At 37.0% G+C, this 15,702-nt stretch overlaps 1 protein-coding gene across 1 annotated transcript in view; it reads right to left on the bottom strand.

The window, feature by feature from the left end:
- The window catches only part of LOC126191206 (uncharacterized), a 307,035-nt gene that overhangs the window by 134,718 nt on the left and 156,615 nt on the right, over positions 1–15,702 (bottom strand). The window contains exons 6-7 of the mRNA XM_049932000.1: positions 8,808–9,012; positions 1,772–1,903 (exon numbers count right to left, since the gene is read on the bottom strand). Of these exons, the coding sequence (XP_049787957.1) occupies positions 1,772–1,903; positions 8,808–9,012 (337 nt within the window). The remainder of the gene's footprint in view (positions 1–1,771; positions 1,904–8,807; positions 9,013–15,702) is intronic.

The raw sequence follows: 15,702 nt of genomic DNA, 5'->3' as shown, positions 1-15,702 counted from the left end.
GAAGACTGGAAAAACTGATAAGAAGTTGAACTTGATAAAAATCAGTTTGGGTTCTGGAGAAATGTAGGAAATGATGGGCCATACTGATCAGGTGATTTATGCTAGGAGATAGGTTGAGTAATGGCATACTGACTTTCATCCCATTACAGTTTATAGAAAGCTTTCGACAGTGTTGGCTGAAATGTACTCTTTGAAACTCTGAAGGTAACAGCATTTAAATACAGAGTGCAGAAGGTTATTTACAACATGTACAAAAATCAGACAGGAGTTATATGAGTCGAAGGACATTAATGTGAAGCAGTGGATCAGAAGGGAATAAGACAGGGCTATTGTAACCTACTGCCAATATTCAACCTTTACACTGAGCAAGTAGTAAAGGAAACCATGGTGAAATTTTGAAAGGAATTTAATTTCAGGAAGAAGAAATAAAAACTTTGAGGTTTGCTGATTACATTGTAGTTCTGCCAGGGATAGCAAAGGACTTACAAGTACAGTTGAATGGAATCAACATTGTCTTGAAAAGAAGTTGTAAGATGAACATCAACAAAAGTAAAACAATGGTAATGGAACGTAGCCAAATTAAATTGGGTGATATTGAAGGGATTAGATTAGGAAATAAGACACTAAAAATATCAGATGAGTTTTTTATTTGGGCAGCAAAATAACTGATTACAGCTGAATTAGAGAGGACAAAAACTGCAGATTGGTTATTTCAAGAAAATAATTTCTGAAACAGAGGAAACTGATAACATCTAACATACATTTAACCATTAGAAAGTCTTATGCGTAGGTATTTGTCTGGAGGGTTCCTTTGTACAGAAGTGAAATGTGGACAGTAAGCAGTTCAGACAAGAATGGAATAGAAAATTTTGAAGTATGGTGCTACAGAAGAAAGCTGAAGCTTAGATTGTTAGATCAAGTCACTAATGAGGAGATACTGAACCAAATTGGTGAAAAAAGGGAAGGAATCAGTTGATAAGATGTGTCCTGAAGAAGCAAGCAATCATCATTTTGGTAACAGTAATTAGTTTATACTGTATGTATGGCAGAGTTAATTACATATTTGCTGATCTATTTGACATAATTTTAACAAAGGGACAGTTATAATAGTTGGTGTTTAATGCTTAAATTGCAGTCAAACTGTATAACAAATTAATTCTGCAAAAAAAAGGATTACCCTACATGTACTAATAGCTGTGTAGCATGAAAGTCTGGTTCGAATGTTAAAATCTGCCCTGACTGGTCCCCAAAATACTCAGTACACTACAATATAGATATGTCTTCACATTTCTTAGTAGAGCTGTATTTGCAAACCATGTCATCATACTGATTGTTCTTATTCCTAGTATCTATTTTGATTTATTGAAATGTTGGTTGTAAAAATGGATACATTATTTTTGACATATTTTGTTAATGATACATACAGAGGTAACAGGTTTCTGTAGTAAATTCTTGAATTCATACTACAGTTCATATTACACAGATTTGCAATCAGAAAGTTTTAGTTATAACAAATAAAAAGTTAAAACCAACTACAATGATAAATGCTGCATTGAGCACATTTGTACTACAAAATTTAAATTTGATCACTGACAATATCTCTGAAAAAGGCATTATCCTAAACCTAGAAGAAGGTACAGTTTGATGCAACATTTAGTTTTCATTTTTAAAGACCACACAGGTCAGTGTTTTCAATCGTTATGAGACATAAGCCCTATCTTTTCATTTGTACACAAATTAAATGTTACATCTGAAAAGAGAATGTTCTTACCATATACTTATGTAAGTCAATGAGAGCAAATGTTAAGCTTTCATTAAATTTTGCTGCAGCAGTCTCATCAGCATCATTGAAGTAACCAAGATGCTTAACCAGATCTACAGTATTGCTGAAGATTTCATAATCCTATGTAACAAAGCAAGAATAAAACATATTACTTTCATGCTTCCTTATAAAAATAAATGTCTTAATTACAGTTTAACAAAAAAGTATCCAGCTGAACAATAAAACTATCAAAGTATGTTATTATTTACAAAACAAATGTTACACTCTCTGCTGGATAAATTGCTTCACAGTTTTTGTGATTGCTTTCACATTTATGATTCATGGATTGGATTGAGTAGCTCTCAAACTCAGTGTTTTATGGTTAGGAATGGGGGACAGAAAGTACACAAATAGTTGTAAGAGTGTCAGTGGAGTATTTTTGCAAGAGCTGCTAGTACACAAGGACCAGACATAATATTCTGTGGAATTTGATAGCAGATGTAAAATGCTAACAGTCTCATGTGGTCAAAGGAGAGCAGTCTTATTATGATCTTAATATTAAGATAGATAAACTGCCAAATGGTGACAGGACTTTGTGGTTCAGTGTTTTTAGTTTTGTTCTTAGTATATATCCAGCAGAGATAAACACCTTATTTAACTATGTTTCTTATCTTACAAGCAAAGGAAAAACCAAAATCCACTGTGTCATTGTTTTTACGCTTTTTTGTTCTTTCAGAAGCAGATATAAAAAGAATTTTAAACTAGTTGTGGTACTTCATTTTTTTTTTCATTTTCATCCCATTCATGCCTTCTAAGTCTTTGTTGATTAAGGGACATGTTTCACTTTCTGTTCGACATTTTCACTAAATCTCTCTTCTCATGATGAGCTATGATGGGTTCTGAAAGCTTTCTCAGCTCTTGTGAATATCTGTTGCTCTACTGATGCCTAGTAAAACCTTGTTCCAATTCATTTGACTTTTTTTTTCATGTGTACATGCATAGCAACACATAAAGTAGGAGAACACAAAGGTTAGGGATGTACATCTGTCTCATTGCTCTACTAAACCGCACATCAAGCGGTTGGATATGGGTGTGTGTGCGAGTGTATACCTGTCCTTTTTTCCCCCTAAGGTAAGTCTTTCCACTCCCGGGATTGGAATGACTCCTTACCCTATCCCTTAAAACCCACATCCCTTCATCTTTCCCTCTCCTTCCCTCTTTCCTGATGAAGCAACCATTGGTTGCGAAAGCTTGAATTTTGTGTGTATGTTTGTGTTTGTTTGTGTGTCTATCGAACTGCCAGCGCTTTCATTTGGTAAGTCACATCATCTTTGTTTTTAGATATATTTTTCCCACGTGGAATGTTTCCCTCTATTATAAATATCTTTTTCAGTATATATATTGTACACAGGATATTGGACAGAAAACCTTTTTATCTATTGGGTTTTCAAATGTCAAACATGCATTATTTAAATTTTTAGAACAAATTTGATCTATACAGTTAATAATTGCAATTTTTTTTTAAATGCTGTATATTTATAACTTATTTCTACAATTAAAGATACAAATTTTTCTTGCATAAGATACTGTGGTATTGAATAGTAGCAGTTTTTCAGAAGGTAGGCTGTCACAGACTTTTTAAAGCTCTGCAGTTCAGGAAGAGATTTTATATGTCTTGGTAATCTGTTGTATAGTTTTGTTCCTGCATGATATAAACCTTTTTTGGCATAATGTTGCGTTGCAATGATTAACATGTATGTCACTGTACTGTAATCAAGGACACTTTTGTTCTGAGGAAAAAGGTTTTCTTTTCTCAGTATACTTTTTTTTGACATGCATGACTACTTCCAGTATATAAATGCAGGAAAGGGATAGGTTCTTTAGATCGTTAAAGAAAGGTTTGCATAGTTTTCTGCTGCTCATTCATTTCATTATTCTTATAATTGCCTTTTGTTTCCTGAAAACTGTTATTACCTGGTGTACATTTCCCCAGAAAATGATACCGTACTTCAGTACTGAATGTACACGAGCAAAGTATACAGCCTTAACTTTTTCTGCACTAGTGTTGTTGCAAAGAATTCTTACTACAAAGCTCTTTTTTGCTAGTTTTGAATTTAGGGGTTTGATATGAGTGTTCCATTTAAGATTTTCCTGGATATGAATCCCAAGAAATTTAGTTTCATTGACAGCACTAATGTTTTGGTTATCTATACATATTACGGGTTGTGCCACATTTTTATTTTGATTGGTGTGGAAATTCATGAGTACCATTTTTTGGGGATTAACTATTAGTCTGTTTCTGGTAAACCATTCACACACTCCTTTTGTGATATCTTTTGCAGATGCAGTAAGATTTTCTTCTTTATTCCCTATTCTAATCAATAGACTGGTGTCATCTGCAAACAGTACTGGTTCAGAATCCCTAATGTGTGATGGTAAATCATTAATGTGCACAAAAAAAAAGAAAGGGACCTGAAATGGAGCCCTATGGAGCTCCATGACTTAGCCCACACAGTTCTGAAAGGAGTACCTGGAGTTCATTTCCTTCCATGTACTTAATTTCAGTTACCTGAGAGCGATATTCCAAATATGATTTAATCCATTGATTTGGCACACCTATTACACCATACCATTCAAGCTTTCTCAGGAGCACAGAATGATCAATCACATCAAAAGCTTTTGTTTGGTCCAAGAATAAACCTGTGGTTGTCCACTGCATTTAAGAAGTGGTTTATCAGATTGAAAGTGGCTGTTTCAATTGATCTCTGTGGTCTAAAGCCATGTTGACATCCAGAAATAATATTATTCTTGTCAATGTAGTTAGTTATGAAAGGAACACTTTTTTCAATAATTTTCAAAAACCCTGACAGTAAAGACACAGGCCTATAGTTACCCATACATTGACGATCACATTTTTTTATATAGGGGCATTACTTTTGCCATCTTCAGTTGCTGTGGGAAGTCACTACATGATAAGGATGAACTCCATATGTCAAATAAAGGCGAAAGTATTTGTCTTGCTGTTATTTTTATAATATAATCTGGAATGTCGTCAATACCAGTTGAATAACTTTTTTGTGTCTGAAACTTTTGGTGAGACTTTTACACAGAGCTTCCCCTATGTCACAGAATAGAGACTCCAAACTCTTGTGCCGTATTTGAAAGTGATGCCAACTTTGGTTCACTAAGTTAATTGTTAAATCTAATTTTTACATTCCTGTCATAAGAGATGCTGTATCAAAAAGATTTTTCTCTGTGTTTTGGATACAACAGCCTTTATCGTCCAAAGGAAATTACTAAAGGCAAATATGTACTTAATTTTGCAGCTAAAGTACATTCAATAACTGAATTCTTGTCCTTTACAATTGGAAAAGAAATCAATATTCATGCAGCCATTGACAAGAGCTCCTTTATAGTTCATGACCACTCAGACCTTGAAAAACTAATGCTTCTTGCAACTGCCTCTTGTCAGGCCTTAGACAGGCATATCCCACACTCTCAGTTGAAATTAGTATCCTATCACCCATCCAGCTTACGCAATACCTTATTCTGTCCATATGCCTCCTCTGCTACCAACCTTCCAACTGAAGGGGCATTACCTTGTAAGTAGTTCAGATGCAAGGCCTATTTCATCAGTACACAACAACTCCTACTGCAATCCAGACTTTCCATACACAATCAAAGGTAGGCCATTTGTGAAAGAAGACACATCATATGCAAGCTGTGCTGCAAATTCTCTGCTCAATCAAAATATATCAAGTAACTGTCTTCTCACATGAATGGCCTCTGCCAAGCTATGGCTACCCATGAACATGATCATCCTGCACTTGCTGCACACCACGACACCAATGACCCTGACAACAGCTTCAATACCCACGTCATTTGAAATGAGCCCCTGCTCCCTCAATCCTGAGGACTGCTCCTAAAAAGTGCAGAGGTGTGACATGCTCCTCCATCACATCTTCTGTTGTTGCTATCCTCCAAGCCAGAATCTTCACTACTCCTCCTCCTCTTGTTGTTCTTCTTCTTCTTCTTTTGCCTAAAATGCTTCTGGCTATTCAGGTAATTAACAGAGTCTCTACCAATCTTCTCTTTTCTACCACAGTCTACCATTCAGAATTTCCTCCCATCATAGTCATCTTTGGTTCATATCATCCTTTAGCTGGTCTCCATCTTTTTCATGGACTTCCAATTGCTCTTTTTCCATATTCTGTCCATTCTCACATTCTTCTTGGGAGTCTTTCTTGTTGCATTATTTTAATGTGGCCAAACTGCTTCAGACTATTGCTCTCCATAGTTTCTTTTAGGAAACTGATCTAAGCATGTTACATATTGTTTCATTTCTTATCCTGTCCGTTCTTGTCTTATCCATGATCACTCATAGAAAACACATCTCTGTCACTTGTCTTATGCTCAGATCTTTCTTTGTCTAAATCAAACATTCTAATCTTAGGTCAAAACTGGTAGATAACATGAGTTGTACATCATGATCTTTGTGTTGGCAGGTATTTTCCAATTCTTAATTATACACAGTAACAAAATTCCTCTCCAAAATTGCATCTTTGATGTTTCCTTTCTTCAATAGCTTACTTCCTAGATATTTTAAAGCATCTACTTCTTTAACAGTTTTTCCTTTACAACTTGCATTCTTAATTTCTTTCATTCTTTCTGCTGATGTTCCATTACCAATCTTTTTGTTAATTTCCATGCTTGCTTCTTCATTTACTATCTGACAGGTATATAGTTGTTCTTCCAAATTCTGCACACTATCATCCCAAATCACCACACAGTCTGCATGTGCTACGGCTTTCATATCATCTCCTGCTGACCCTTGTCAAACTTTTATTTATTTATTTATTTATTTTCATGTTCCATGAATCCTTTATGTGAATGTATTGATAGGATGTAAAACGTGTCAGATTATTGCAGTAATAACCATATCTAAATGGTCATGAGGCTTACTAACTAAATCATTATAAAAAGATACATGAGGTTCAAGTGTTTAAACAACACAAATTATAGTAGTAATAATGGTTACACAAAAAATTATAAATCTTACATTCTAATACATATAAAAAGCTTTCTGTCATCAATTGATATGCCAGTGCCACATAATTAGTTCTTATAGGAACGCTTAAATTAAATACGTAGTACTAATTGTTACAAACTGTCAAAAAATTCCTGTAAAGAATATAAAGAACTGTTCATGAAAAGATACGGTTTCAGTTGTTTTATCAATTTAGTCATATCCTCAATGATTTATTTAATATGAAATGGAAGTTTATTGTATACTTTTATGCTTGAATAATGTACTCCTTTCTGTACCATGCTGAGATTTTTTATATCTTTGTGAAGATCATGTTTACTTCTTGTATCATGATCATGATATTCACTGTTTGTTTTGTAAAATGTATGATTACTGTTGCCTCATGATGTTGTTCATGACTATATAAATTAGCACTAGTGACAGCACACTTACTTTTCGAACCCCTTTTCCCATTCTAAACCATTCTGTGATTTTTTTGCCATCTATTATAATACAATTTAGGCATTTGTTATGAATGTTTCTGATTTCAAGCTGCAGTCCTTTTGACATTTCCATATATCTTTCTAATAGTGTTGTCAGTCATTTTTATATTTATAAATGCAGCTAAGATATCTTTCCCAAAATCTCATTTCTTTTCTACTGTGTGTCTAGCTCTAAATAAAGCATCTATTGTTCATCTTATGGGTAGATATTCTTTTTGTTCTCTTGATTATGGCTTACTATCATGTTTGTGGATTTCTGTAAAATTATCTTTTCATAAAGAGTGCACAATAATGTGCACTTTGTTACCCTTCGTAAAACTAGATACAATAACTGCCTCTGTCCAATCATCAGGAATCTTTCCATATGTTCATACTATCCTCATTGTTCTATACAATCATACTATCCTCACTGTTCTATACAATCAATGAATTTTATTAGGTCCTATGGCTTTGAACATTTCCACTGTAATGTCATGTACTCCAGGAGCCTTGCCAGTTTTCATTTCTAATACAGCTTTCTCTAGATCTCTTTCTTTTTCCTCTATAAGGGTGTTATTTATTTCATCTCCTTCCATTTCATTACATGTATTTTTTTTTCATCCTTTCCTTCATGAAGATTTGGAAACATTCTTTCCATACTTACAAATTTTCTTTTACCCTCACATGGGTTTTCCTTCTTGGTTGATACCTTTAAACGTTTATGCCTTTAAAAGTTGATGCTCAATCTGTTCACTGTGTATCTCTCGTGTTTCTCAATATTTCAGTTTCCAACGCTTGGTTTTTGTCTTTTTCCTCCATACATACCCTTTTCGGATTTCTTCAATATCCCCTACCAACAGTACATGGTCACTGTCAAGATTACCATCCTATTCTGACCCATTCTCTCTCTCCATTCCCCTTATCCAATACTCTCCTGTCATTTTCTATTCCATCCCTGTAATGTGATGAAATTATACACTACTTACCCACCATCCCCCTCCCCATCTCTCATACCCAACTTTCTGATTATTGACATAATTAATTCCCAGTTTGCTTCTGCTCCTGAGAGATATTTCTGTCTGCCTCACTCATCTCCATCTGCCACCTTTCTGCCTCCTTGTTCAGAATCCCCCACCCTCTTCCTACCATCACTTTATCCTTACTTCTCAAAGTGTACCTGCATAGGTAACTACTGCCAGTGTTGCCACAACTACAGCAGAGTCAGACTCATTCTGGGGTCTGAGTGACAAGCCCTGCCATTTTAACCTCCACCAAACTATCTTCCTCACCTCAATAAGGAAGGAACTTTTTGTTCCTTTGCGTTTATTTCTGTACGTGCCTCTTGGTAGTATGGATAATTCTCCTCATGAAGATAAGAACTAGTCAGCAATTCTTTCTCATAGTCTTCCAGTTTTTTCACGTGCATTTTCCTTTTGAATCAAAAGTAAATCCAGCTTTTCATAATGACTTATTTGTTACACAGAACATTTCTAAAATTATACTTAACTTTATACAAAATTCATTATTCCTCACATACCTCAGTACAATTCCTGTATGACAAGTATTTGTTATCCATATCCATTTCAGGTTTGTTACTGTTCTGACTTGCACTTCTCCAGCAATCGTATGTCCTCCTGTCTCCAGAGAAGATGCTACCTCCAGGTAGTGGTGGTACAAGTTTAAACACAAATGTTGGCTTATTCTTACTTTCCACATCCAATAGAACATCAAACAGAGGAGAACTGCAATTACAAACATATTACAATAATTGCAAATATATATATAAATTGAAAAAATACATATAAAAACATATAATAAGTACACATTGGTTAGTCATAACTGAAATGCAGCTACTCACAGAAGTGGGCTATCATTATCATTTTGCAGCAAAACTTGATAGACATGCTAATGCATTAATCAGGGACTGATTTAGACTGGAAAAAATTTGGTTCCAATTTTGGGCATCAGGTGCAGATGACACACTGTACACTGTTTGTATGGCTGTATGACATACACACTGTCATTTGACAAGCCATAACATGAGTGAACAGAGAGACTGTGTGCTGTTAGTTAAACAGTTTTATGTGAACAGCAGCAATTACAGTGACGAACTGAAGAGTATCATCAACTGAAAGGTCTGAGTAGAGGCCTGAAGTCATTAAATGGTTTAAATAATGAAATTCAAAAACATTGGTAACCTTGATGCTGCACCTGGAACAGGAAGGCATCCCAGCCCTGGTGGATGTTATTGTTGAGCTTGCTGTTGCTGTAACCGACCATCTAGCACATTCCCCAGGTAGGGCTAGTGCTCATGTGGTGTCACTAGAATTGTCCATCCCATGGTCAACGTGTTTTACAGTCTATTTTACATTGGTGCCCATAAAAGGTGCAGACATTGCAGCAGCTGAAACCCTGCTGCAACATTCTGAATTTTCTCTTTGGTTTCTGGTACAGACTGAAGTTTGATGACGTGGTCGAACAATACTTCTTGGAGGGATGAGGCACATTTTATACTATAGGGTGTAGTGAATACACAGAACTGCCAAATTTGGGATAGTGTTTAATCACATGTTCTGCACGAAGAGCCACTGCACTCACCATAAGTGACTGTATGGAGGGATTCACGAGAACTTTCATTTTCAGCCCATTCTGCTTTGAAGATAATACACAAAAAGGCCTGTCAGGTGCACTGTGATGTCTACACATTATCAAGAACTTGTACAGAATGTGATTTCTGCTTTGGGAGAACCAAGTGTTTGGAAATCACTATTTTCACGCAAGATGGGACAACACCTCAGGTCGCTCACTCAGTCAAAGATCTGCTTAATGCAACTTTCCGTTAATGTTTTATCTCCAGAGGTTTTCCAGATGCACATTCTGTAAGAGCACATATTCTGAATCCATGTGACTTTTGGGTCTGTGGATATCTAAAAGAACATGTTTATCACAGACGCATTCAGTCTCTATCTAATCCACGGGCCCTTATACAAGAACATGTTTCTCGAATTCACTGGAACTGCTGTGAGCACCTGTTGATCATGTAATTTTATGGGTGCAGCATCTCATCGATGCCTCCATGCTCATATTGGGCAAACTGTGTAAGGAGCAGTTAATAATAAAATCAACATTATGCCTTACTCACTCGTTTATCATTTCTGCCCATATCCAGTTCGTAGTCCATTACATATGGAAACATTTCTATACATCTTTCTTGCATTTGCAACACCAGAGTTGCTCACGGTGGCCAAGATTGGGACTAATTTTTTTCCAGCGTAAATCAGTTCTTCATTTGCACATTAGAATATCTGCAAGGTTTTCTGCCATGTGATAATTATAGCCCCCAGAGGATCTATGTGGATAGCTGCACTTTTATTATAACTACCCAATGTAAAATTATCTGATCTTTACGAGACTGAAATACTCTTCATTTTAAACAAAAAGGGAGACATTGTGAAAGTCAAAAGACAGACAAAAAGTAATCAGTACAATTTTAGATCCAAATCTAGCTGAAGAAGGAACAGACAGATTAAAAGCAAATAAGGACATTAAGAAAAATACCAACACATCTTCAGCTGTGAAAAAGTTCATGCTAAAATTCTATGGGCATATTAACTATACAAGATGTGGAATTCTATTAAAGTTGTACAAAAGTTAGAACTGAAACAATAAAATGAATCAGTCCAAAAAAAGTAGCAGTTAATATGTCATGTCTGGACAATCGGTGTGGCAGATAAATATGAGACCATAACAACTTGGTCTGGTGACAGGAAAAGAGCATATTCTGAGAGAATGAGGTAATATAAATCCAAAAAAGGCTAAATACTGTTGTTGGGTAAACTATCTTCAAGGAAAAATTCTAGTGCTATTTTTGGGGGGGGGGGGGTAGGGAGGGGCAGGGGGGGGGGGGGGGAGTTTTCTTGTATTTCTATAAGCTGAGATTATCCGAAGGTTCTTTTGATTTTCCAGCTTATTTCTTATGTTTCTTTTCTTTGTTGTCTGAATTATTCCAGGTGTTACGTTTTTCTCCATTTTTGAGATCCTTGTCATAGCATTTCTTCACTTTCCTTGTTCCACCACGTCTTCCTTTTCTAAACGGCGAGTCACAATGTTTTCTCTGTCACTTTAGTAATTTGTACCTGGAGTCCACACAATCATCTTTTATAGTTGTCTCAGCTTCTTCTCTAAAATTTCCTATGTTTTCTGTTCTATAAGAGTTCTATTAGAGTTGTAGTTGATTATTTTGTGGCTTTCCTTTTTAGTCTTACATGCAAGAAAATGTATTTTAACCTTAGAGAAATAATTATCTGAGTCAAATTCCTCATTTGTGATCATTTTAAAACTCATTATTTTACTAATATTCCTTTCGGATATGGGCTATGTGGTTCACTTGAAATTCTCCTAGATCTAGATCTGTCTATCATTGTCATTATTTCTATTGTTATTAGTATTCATGTTTGGGCTGTACTGGATCATGTGGTGTACAACAAAAGCCATCTTAGAACTACTTAATTTCAAGTTCCAAGAATTATTTGTGTGATTAATCACTGTGATGTGAAACAAGTTATTTTACAGTCATATTTCACATTCATATGTAGGTTGATGGCAGCATTTTGCACATCTTTTTGTGTTAAAGACAACTTTAATGTGGAATAATGAATGTCATTTTTCTTCTGTGTTGTAATTACATCCATCATTATTCCTTTTTAACTGCACTGGATTGGTTACAACAAATGTAATGAGGGAATAAATGTAGTGTGAAATCGTAGTCAAAATGCCTAAATCCTGGAGGTGATGTCTACAAGATGATTGTGTGTGAGCACCAAGTATTATTCTTACAGCAGTGAAAAACATAGAAAATCCATTATGAATAGGAAGATGGGACAAAGAGGAAGTTACTGTGAACACTTCAGTGATAGAGTTATTAATACCAGGATCAACTGCAAACTAATGCCACGAAACAGTCCAGCTATATACATTGATATCACAACCAGAAGATGAAAAGATAGAGTATAAGAAGAAACTGAATGAGTAACTCAGTGTGTAAAGGGAAAAATCTAATAATCACAGTGGCAGCAATACTGTAGTAAGGAAAGGAGTAGAGGACAGAGTTACTGGAGAATTTGGAATGAGACAGGAGAAAGACCCACTGAGTTCTGCAACAATTTTCAGCTGTTAATATCACATACTCTGTTCAAGAAACACCAGAGGAAGGTCTGTACTTGGAAAAGGCCTGGATACACTGGAAGATATCAGTTGGATTATATCATGTTAGAGACAGATTCCAAAATCAGATATCGGATTGTAAAGCATACCCATGAGTAGTTATTGCCTCGAATCATAATCTGAGTGTGATAAAGAGGAGGATGAAATTTAAGAGAACCATTCTGTAGGAAGATGTGCAAAGAAATATGATATTGAAGTACTGATGAATAGTGGGATTTACTCAGTCTTGCATGCAGTTTCATTTTCTACATCAGTGTATTTGAGTTTTGAGTTTCTTGTCTACTGAGACAGATACACCAACTCCATTTTCCATTAGTCCATCCTTTCAAAGCCAGCCACTGCGGCCGAGTGGTTCTAGGCACCTCAGTCTGGAACTGTGCTGCTGCTACGGTCACAGGTTCAGATTCGGCCTGGGGCATGGATGTGTGTGATGTCCTTAGATTTAAGTAGTTCTAAGTCTAGGGGACTGATGACAAATGTTAAGTCCCATAGTGCTTAGAGCCATTTGAAGCATTTGAACCATCCTTTCAATCTACACTAAAATTTCCCCAAAACCCTCACTGTTATCAATTTAAGGTTTTTGCCAACTTTTTGTATCTACTATTATGTGAGATCCACTGAATCTTAGGATGACTTCAAGCTGAGGCACATTGCGCAAAATGCTTTGACAGTTAATCACTAGTATTTAATTACTCTCACCTGTGGAAGACATTTCTGTGTATCTTCCACTGAATTTTATTGTCTTTTATAGTTATTGTTATCTGGTCTGGATGGAGCATCACCTAACCTAAAAGACCTTTGTGTGCATCCCCAGACACCTGGGTAACACGACCCATTTATGGAGGCCCTACAATTTTCAACCCTATGGTGCAAGTCTTGGAAGTTGCAGCCTAGCATGCCAGAACCTTCAAAATCTTTGATTCAGTCCTTCCTGTTGACATGGAACCAGGGGGACAATACAGATTGTGAGCTTTGTTAACACTCTGTGAGTTTCAGTATAGAGACAGGCATTAGTGATCATGATGTCATCATATTGGTAATTGTTACTAAAGTTAATAAATCAATGGAGAAGGTGCAGAGAGTATTTTTTCTAGAAAGAGCAAATAAACATTGGTAGCATCCCACACAGACAATGAATGGACATCATTTCACTTCAGCATGGTGGGCATAGAAGAATTCTTGGCAAAGTTTAAATGGATTATAAGTTGCATTCTGGAGAAGCACATGTCCAGTAAGTAGAAGGATGGAAAAGACCCACCATGGTTTAATAACAACATCCAGAAAATGCTGAGGAAATAAAGACTGTTACACTCTCAGTTAAAAGATAATGCACAAATGATGACAGGACAATGCTAGTAGAGATTCATGTTCTGTAAAAATATGCTGGAAGCATATGCCCTTACAAATGACCTAACAGAGAACCCTAGAAAATTCTGTTCCTACAATAAATCACTAAGTAGGTTAAAGGCTTCTATCCAGTCACTTGCTGTCCAGTCTGGTGTGGCAATAGAAGACAGAAAAAGGTAAGCTGAAGTATTAATTTCACATTTATGAAGTAGTGTGTGCAGGAGGGTCATAGAAACATACCATCATTCGACCATAGCACAGATTCCTGTATGGAGGACATAGTAATAGGCATCCATGGCATTGAGAAGAAACAAATAGTTGAAAACAAGTAAGTACCCGGTCCACATGGAACCCCAATTTCATTTTACAAAGAGTACTGCCTTACTTAGCTTGCATTTATCATGAATTTCTCACCCAGTGCAAAGTACCAAGTAACTACACTCATGCTCATAAATTAAGGATAATGCTGATACATGGTGAAACAACACTCTTGTGGGCAGTTTGTGGGTTTAAATCACCTCTGGGTATGACCATGTGGTGCATTTGACCTGCGGTCATTGCACAGTGGTGCTGGCAGCAGTTCATATATGCAGAGGTGTGTTGGTGCATGTCAGAGTACGGTGCAGTGAGTAAGTGTGCAGACATTTTCAGACATGCTAATGGTGACTGTGTATTGAAAATGGCTCAAAGAACACCTATTGATGATGTTATGAGGGGTAGAATACTAGGGCGACTGGAGGCTGGTCAAACACAGAAGGTGATAGCACAGGCCCTCCATGTGCCACAAAGTGTGATCTGAAGATTATGGCAACAATTCCAACAGACAGGAAACATCTCCAGGTACTACAGTGGACAACACCACAAGAAGACCAATATCTCACCATCAGTACCCACACACAGCCATGGAGTACTGCAAGTAGCCTTGCTTGGGACCTTACCACAGCCACTGGAACAGTTGTCTCCAGACACACAGTCTACAGACAACTGAACAGACATGGCTTATTTGCCTGGAGACCTGCAAGGTACATTCCACTGATCCCTGGTCACAGGAGAGCCCGTAGTAAAGCCTGGTGTCAAGAACACAGTACATGGTCATTGGAACAGTGGTCCCAGGTTATGTTCACAGACGAGACCAGGTATAGTCTGAATAGTGATTCTCACTGGGTTTTCATCTGGCATGAACCAAGAACCAGATACCAACCCCTTAATGTCCTTCAAAGGGACCAGTATGGAGGTCGTGGTTTGATGGTGTGGGGGTGGAATTATGATTGGTGCACGTACACCCATCACCCCTGCATGTCTTTGACAGAGGAACTGTAATGGGTCAGGTGCATCAGGATGTCATTTTGCACCAGTACGTCCACCTTTTCAGGGGTGCAGTGGGTCCCACCTTCCTCCTGATGGATGATAACGCACGGCCCCATCGAGCTGCCATCTTTGAGGAGTACCTTGAAACAGAATATATCAGGTGAATGGAGTGGCCTGCCTGTCCTCCAGACCTAAACTCCATCAAACACATCTGGCATGCTCTCGGTCACCGTATCGCTGCACGTCTTCAAACCCCTACGACACTTCAGGGGCTCCAACAGGCACTGGTGCAAGAATGGGAGGCTATACTCCAGCAGCTGCTCAACCACCTGATCCAGAGTATGCCAACCCATTGTGCAGCCTGTGTACATGTGCATGGTGATCATATCCCACATTGATGTTGGGGTGCATGCGCAGGAAACAGTGGCATTTTGCAGCGCATGTGTTTCGGGACAGTTTTCTCAACTTATTACCAATACCGGGGACTTACAGAACTGTGTCATGTTTGTTCCCTATGTGCCTATGCTATTAGCACCAGTTTTGTGTAGTGCCAC

The sequence above is a fragment of the Schistocerca cancellata genome, chromosome 6, assembly GCF_023864275.1.
Source record: "Schistocerca cancellata isolate TAMUIC-IGC-003103 chromosome 6, iqSchCanc2.1, whole genome shotgun sequence".
In the NCBI taxonomy this organism is placed as follows: Eukaryota; Metazoa; Arthropoda; class Insecta; order Orthoptera; family Acrididae; genus Schistocerca; species Schistocerca cancellata.
The sequence above is the reverse complement of the archived record's forward strand: the minus strand, read 5'-3'. Positions and strand labels throughout refer to the sequence as shown.